Source organism: Montipora foliosa, chromosome 11, assembly GCF_036669935.1.
Source record: "Montipora foliosa isolate CH-2021 chromosome 11, ASM3666993v2, whole genome shotgun sequence".
NCBI lineage: Eukaryota > Metazoa > Cnidaria > Anthozoa > Scleractinia > Acroporidae > Montipora > Montipora foliosa.
In genome coordinates, this window is record NC_090879.1 from 8,038,732 (window position 1) to 8,046,231 (window position 7,500).

The 7,500-nt window shown below is 37.1% G+C and overlaps 1 protein-coding gene across 1 annotated transcript in view; it reads right to left on the reverse strand.

The window, feature by feature from the left end:
- The window catches only part of LOC137975955 (carbonic anhydrase 2-like), a 7,906-nt gene extending 2,010 nt beyond the window's left edge, over window positions 1–5,896 (reverse strand). Inside the window, exons 1-6 of the mRNA XM_068823174.1 lie at window positions 5,339–5,896; window positions 2,603–2,674; window positions 1,189–1,221; window positions 781–1,094; window positions 433–525; window positions 264–327 (exon numbers count right to left, since the gene is read on the reverse strand). Of these exons, the coding sequence (XP_068679275.1) occupies window positions 264–327; window positions 433–525; window positions 781–1,094; window positions 1,189–1,221; window positions 2,603–2,660 (562 nt within the window). The 5' untranslated portion in view covers window positions 2,661–2,674; window positions 5,339–5,896. The remainder of the gene's footprint in view (window positions 1–263; window positions 328–432; window positions 526–780; window positions 1,095–1,188; window positions 1,222–2,602; window positions 2,675–5,338) is intronic.
- Window positions 5,897–7,500: the final 1,604 nt, after the last annotated feature.

Consider the following 7,500-nt stretch of genomic DNA (forward strand, 5'->3'; position numbering starts at 1 on the left):
TATATAAACACCAATGAAATACTAAATCATTTCACAAAAGGCATCGAAAGGCGCGATTTTTATATGTAACCATACCAACAGTGTGAAGATAACATGTTATTTTCACGTTTGAAGATATTATGTTTTCGCGAAAAAGGTCACTTGGTATTTCATTGGTGTTTATATTATAAAAACCTTTTAGAATTGTTTTCATTATCTAAGCTATTCTTTCGGCAAAATGCGCTTCAGTTCATGTCACTAAGGAAACCAACATCACTACTTACAAGACTCAACAAGCCTGTTGGTAGTTTCAAGGAATGAGAACGCTGTGTTGTTGTGTTCTCCAACCTGAAACGGAAAGACAATCAATTAACCTCTTTTATGCTCGAGTTTAATGTCATTGAAACGAAAGCTATAGCCATCATCATCCTCAGCATCAAAGTCGATTCTTACCTCAATCAAAAGACCAAGGACGGCAAGACCATCGGGTTTATCAATTGCTTCTGCGATGTTGGCATATTTTGTGTTGTAGCTGACGAAGTGTAACTGTGAAAGCGTGAAAAATATTTTACTTATGTTCCTGCCAGTGACATAGTTATGAGTTGACGTCATGGCTAAGAGATACTAGGTATGAATGATCTAGTTATAGAGATTGAACTGAGAAACAGAGGATTTCGTTACTTCTGTGCCGAAGACAAAAGGTATTGAGAGAGTCATCATTGAGTATAAAAACTCTTTTTTTTTGCCACCAATAAGTGAACATTAAAAACGGAAATCAATATTTTGGATTGCTTTACTTACCTCTGCAGCATATTCCTTTCCGTCAACAGTGTGTTCTGATCCGACATTGTTGTTGGCTCCCCAATGAAAATGAAACTGAACTGTTGTATAAACGCCATTCAGTCCTCCACCACTCACATTATACACTCTAGGAGGAAAGGCCATCTCCAGGGCATGGCCATTGTTGGAAGCAGTGAAAGTCTTGTTTAGTGTTTTGTTGTAGTTTTTTAGTGTGAATGTACCCAGTTCTTTGTCGACAAATGCCTTTGCTGTTTCGATGTCAATTGGTGATTGTCTTTTTCCAGTGCTGCAAGCTTCCTGCCAATTATGCGGACCTGGAATGAAAGCGATAGCGATGTCATAAGGCTTGCTAACTTTTCAAAGCTTGTATAAACAGAACTCCGTATATCTGAGACAAAGAATCCTCACCATCTAAAGCATTTGGATTGTAACTCCATTGAGCTAAAAAAGAGAAGACAAAAAGACGATGTTAGCACACGGCTTGTCTTGAATCACTTTCACTTGACATTTTTTCCCACTTTAATTGTTTTTATTTTCTGTTTGCTAGTGTAGGATTGGCAGTTCAAAAATTGTACAGTGAGAGTCATTTATGAAGATAACAGACCACAAACACCGAGAGCAGCCTGAGGAGGAAGCATTTTACTTATACAGTAACAGCTGATGTTAATATTTGTCAGAACTTGTTTGGTATTTGGCGATCAAAAAGATGTTGGATCGTCGATACTGAATATCGGCCACTGGGAAAACTAACTGTGTAGTTTTAGAATCAAAAGAATTATTTTCAGAGCGCAATTAAAAACTTAAAAGTGGGATATTTCGTTTGGATCCATCGAACTTCGTTACAATGCAAATTGAATGAAAGAGCTGTAGTCAACAATCAGCTGCTACTTCGAGGTCACACCTTGGTGTCTGAAGAAGCTGACAAAGTAAAGGAAATTCAACACGCTAAGGAAGCTTTGAACTGAAGCCAACAACTATCCCGATTGGATGCTAACAATACCGAACCGCACTGCATCCGTTTCGAGAGATCCCGAAGAATCGATCTGTTAACGAGAAGAGAATATATGCTTCAGTGCCATACATCAAGGGCACTTTGGAACGCCTCAAAAGAGCATTTAAATCACACGAGGTCACACTTTTCCACAAGCCTTTCAACTCCTTAAACTCACACCTATTGTAGTTCGCGTCAAGGATAAAAGAGAAAACCTTAAAAAGTGTGGACAGTGTATCACATCCATTGCGAACAATGTGACAAAGATTATGTGGGCGAAACTTCTCTGTTATTAGAAACTCGAGTAAAGGAACATCTTTCTAGAAATTCGTCAGTTGTTCATGAACATTGCCAGCTCACAGGTCATTCATTGGATTCCAGCAAAACAAAGTTCTTGCCACGTAAAGTATCACATTCAAACGCCACATAGGGGAGGCAATTGAGATAAGATTACGTATATAAGCCCTCTTTGAACAGAGACAATGGCTCCGAATTAGCCAGCATCTATGACACCATCTTAGCTCCCTCGGGACCATTAATATATAACCCTTCTTAACATTCAAATTTGCATTGTGGCTGACGAAGTTCGGTGGATCCGAACGAAATATCCCACTTTTAATTTTTTAATTGCGCTCTGAGTACAGAAAAAAAAGTACGTTTAGTTTTAGTTATATAAGATCTTTAGATTTTTGAAATTAAACTCTCTGGATCGAGAATGTTTATCAGTTTCATATTGCGGCAGAACGAGTAACTTTTTAAGTTTAATTAAGACCTGATGTGTTCTATAACAGACACTAAGAAAACATAAAAGTCACGTAATTACTAGCTTACCAACTGCAAATGATGCGTAAAAGACACTGAAGAATGCCACTAAAAGAAACTGGTTCATATTGACTGTGTTAGCTGTGGAAAAAAAGAGACAAAAAAAACCAGGCTTAAGCATAGGCAAGCAATACGTGCATGATTAATGGATGGATCCTGGCAAGTGGCGAAATGGACTTAAGACGGATTGGTCTTTTTGTCTCATGGTTTTAAGCGGATAAGCCAGAGCAGAGGTCAACTTTAAGTAGCACAACCCTAGGTTCCATGAGCTTAGAATTTCAGAGCTTCATCCATTTTCCTTTAGCGAAAAGATATTTGCATTTGTTAACAGATAGATACTGATCAGGAACATGCTATAGTAATATTTAAGGAAGACTTTAAAGATAAGGTACTGCATTTATGTTTAAAATCGTTACCGTTTGCAATACCTAAGAGGAAGCAAAGATAAAATATATTTTCAACTGCTTATCGGTCTCATATAGATGGAAGACCCTAAAATTCCAGCTGAAAAAATAGCAACGGAAACTAAAGGAGTACTCGTCAACAAAATACTCATTCCTTCATTGATTATTTTCCACTTTATTGGCTACTTCTGTCAAGTGTTCAGAGTATTCAAGTATATATTTATTATCAAAAACGTTCAAACATAATTTTGCTTGACAATTACTAGGCTTGGAAATATCAATTGTTTCCGAAAATTTCCTACAAGTTTTTCCATCGAATTTTCTTGCGAATTCTTGGTGCAACTAATCTTTCCTTGATCGGTTGGATCCGTTCTAGAATCATATTCGACACAAAAAGGTGCAAACCAAATCGTAGAGCTAGTTTAGTGGTCTACTAGTCCCGTGCGCCTATTGAAGGGCGGTGATAAAGCATCCGAAATAGAATTAGGAAGGTGGGTATTTGGAGCATCCCAGCTTTTTCAAGTACTGCAACATAGTTATACTGACAAAAGTCCTTAATGCACGTGAACGCACGTGAGGTCCTCAGTGCACGTGATACTTGTATCGGGTTGTATCAGGCATGCCTCATCGTTACTGATATAAGTCAAGGTTATAAACACGTGAGAGGTCCTTGATGCACGTGAAGATTATTATCAGAAAGCGATATTCACTGCAGCACGTAAGGAAACATGATTATATGTTAGGCAATAGAAAATATTACCGGAGCACGTGAGTACACATGCACGTGACGTTATGTACTATATGATTTATGTGTACTACTTGTCAAAACATTTCCATCTTAAGAGGGTGGGTGTATTTTTGTAAAGAATATTTATAGCTTTAGTTTCATGGCGCATAACGTAAGGTAATCTTTATGTTCTTTTTAATAATCCCATTTTAAAAAATGTGGTTTTAATTTCTTTAGAAAGAAGAACTATATCTAAAAACCAAAAATTACCGAACCATCCGGCGACAAATGGTCAGACAACTTAAAAAATATCAAAGATGTTGTAATTTTAGGAATATTGTCCAAGATCTTTTAATACCTTAATTTGAGCCTTAAGGAGTTCCTTCCTTTGGGAATTTCGGTCAAGACACTAACTATTTCTTAGATCCGGCACAAGAAAAGAAAATTGTTTTGTCGGAGATACATACAGTGCCTGTAGAAGAGACAAATGAATTACGTAAGACATTTGACAGGTTCCTGGAACAGCTTATTGGCCTGTGCCCAAACAGTAATCTGTCTCAGTTCACTTCGATTTTTTTTATGCTACCGAACCTTGTAGCTTGGACGCAAAAGCATGAGAAGTTTAGTTTATTGAGATTTGTCACCACAAAATACATACATTATCATAGCAGTAGTATGACGTGACCGGAGAGACGAACAGGGCGGAGCCCCAATTGCAACGTATCCCCTAGAAGAATGCAAGTATAGTAAACACCAGAGTTCTTCAACTTTCCTTTCAGTTCCAACACAAGATTGCCACTTAATTCGCGTTTACTACGAAACTAAAAATGAATGCACCAAGATGAACCCAGCTCAATGAACAAATGCTAAAATAAATATAAAATCGTAAGAAATGATGTTTTCCCTTAATTTACGTTTTCTTCCTAGTCGTTTGAATTTCAAAGAAACGCTTTCAACTGTGTAATTTTGAACTCGATCAGCAAGGTCAATCCTGTTCAGAAGAGACTTTTTCGGTTGCTTCGTAAAGTGGCAAACGTCAGTATCAGTGTTTAGCAACAGAAGCTTTCTTTTTGTTTCTGTCTAAAAGTAGCTTGCTCGTACATTCTAATGTTATCCAAAGCGGGAAAACCAGCTACCTCAAGAAACAAAAGCGCTCACTTTAAAATAATTTCTTAATTTCCAAAATTGTATAAGCAAATTAAATTTTGATCAGTTATTTGTTTGCTTGATAAAACTCTTTAGCAAAAAATTGCGGGGTACGAGCTTAAGGCAAGCGTGCGTGTTACTTGTGTTAGTCTTTTTTGAAACCATATTTTGGCTTTGTTTGCGTTTTCTCGCAATATTTCATTTTTTACTAAAAAGTCATCGATTTGAGATTTTCTTTTACTTCAATTTTTTAATTACTTGACGCAAGTGCTTTGGAAAGAAAGCTGAACAACTTGAAAAGTTGAAAATGGTTAGAAATAATTGTACCGGTGTTTCGAGATTCCATCATCTCAACAAACACTTATCACACATACACAACTGACGATTATTTAGAAAAGCTGGCATCCTATACAAGTTATTTATGCCAGCTACAAAATTCATCACATCTACCACAAATGCCTACTTTACCTTAGAATTGAAGACGTGTCTTTCTGAAGATATAGCTTGAAAATGTGTGCTGCTTGACTGCAAATTGGAAGAAATAATCTTCCAGTTGAATTAACGAGTTAAAACTGATGGTAGGAATCAGAAATTTCAATTCTTTCTGAGTGTCAGGATCGCTCCGATCGCTGGAAAATATCTAGAACTATGTAACGTGAAGTTTCCGGAAGTTTTTAGCAGCGGTCGAAGCGATCTCGGAGAACACTGGAAAAATTGGAAAGTTTTGCGATTTTTATACCCTCAGCTCTAAGATAGGATTCCTGTGATATTGTCAATATCGCAATATTCTAAGTTTTTAAGAAAGGAGTATTTTGATATTTATGATTTCTTTTCGTCTTTGTTTTGCTGTTTCTACCAAACACGGACGTTACGCAGTGGGCTTCCTGCGCAAAACAAGTAATTCTAGTGAATTTGTCTTAAGCAACAGTAACGGTACCCAGAATTTGTTGATTTGGGGCCAAACATATCAAAAAAGATACCCAATTAATTGTGCAAAAAGGAGCCATGCATCTTTGAAGCCGAATACAAAATTAAACTTGGACGATTTGCTCACGTGATATTGCGCATATTTGCGAATATACAAAAGATAAAGCTGTCTTTTTTGATTAATGACGAATATTACACTTGACAGCTCGCGTTTTTAGTCAACGTGCGAAGAACAAACATTAAGATAATTCCCGGAGGGGAGACGCTATCATTCTTCCCAGGTAATGACACAACATCCGAGGACCCCAATGTTTTGGTTTGCAACAATGGTGTGTTACTAAGGTCGGCTGCTAAATTCGACCCAAGACAGGCTGGTGTGATGTAAAGTGTAATGAAGTCTGAGAATTAAAGCTTTTCCGATAGCTTCCTTATAAGAAATGTAGAACCGTCTCAACCATGTCAACTTTATAGTAGTTTTTCAAACTAAGCTTGAACTCTAACCATGACCTTTAGGGGAGAATTTTTTGAGAGAAGTTTACAACCATCTACTTTAGTTATTGTAAAGTTCTCGAAGTATATTCATCCTTTTTCAGCCATTTTTCCTTTCATAGGCCCTGACTGCTCTAAGAGAAGACATTGATACGGAGTTCCGTAGCATATTTGTTGTCTGTCTGTCTGTCTGTCTGTCTGTGGGTCAAAAATAACTAAACTTCGCCTTGCGACTCTTTGAGTTCAAAGCACCTATAGCGTCTTTCCTTTAAATAGGTTTATTTAGTCGAGTGTGCCATACCTCCCGGATCCAACAACAAACCGTTACTGTATTGTCAGATGACTCAGTATTGCTTAAACTCGTTTAAGAGTTGCCGGAGTTGAGGGCACTTTAAAAGAATGTACGTGTTTTGTTGCAAACTACAAGCTTTAATTAAAATATGTGGCGTTTCTGCTCTGCTTGTTAAAGACGTGGTTTTTTAATCAAAGAATAAAACGCGAGATCTACCAACAAAATCTTCAATACATAAATGACATCCAGTTCATACACATTGATAGAAAAACTGTATGAGCTGCGCTAATATGAATTATACGCTCTTGATAACGGTCCTGTCGTCTTTATTACAAACATTTACAGAGTGCTGTCTTAGACACGATCTTTGAGGAACAATGTAATATCGACGCTATGTTGTAGAAGACGACCACAGTCTCTAGAAAAATTTTCTCACTTTTATCTACAGGACGATAAGTATAACGAAGCATTTCATTTCTTCGATATTCCGAATGTGAAAGCTGTTCTATATTAAAGTCGTAGTTGAAAGACGATATGGACATAAGGCTTGTTTTGTCTCTTGAAACCTCTTAATTCTATAACACGCATATGTCATATTGCAATGCATTTTCGTGATGATCTTATTGTTTTGTGAAAAGACTGTTATTTTCCTAACGTAAATCGTAGGATCGAGTTAACTTTCTGGGAAATTTAATCGCCCTTAAAAAAAGGCCGCAAACAGAGCAACCAGATAGGAACGCATAGCGTGCTTGTGATAGGGTGTGCAATGAAAAGAAAATAGTTTTCTCGAGTCTGCGGGGGAAATTTTGTGTTCCTTCTCACGTTGCAACAAGCGTGTGATGATATCAACTAAATCAAATGATATGTGAAGTGTTACGTAATTCAAGACAATAACAAAACACGATTTTATGTGGATTTCTGC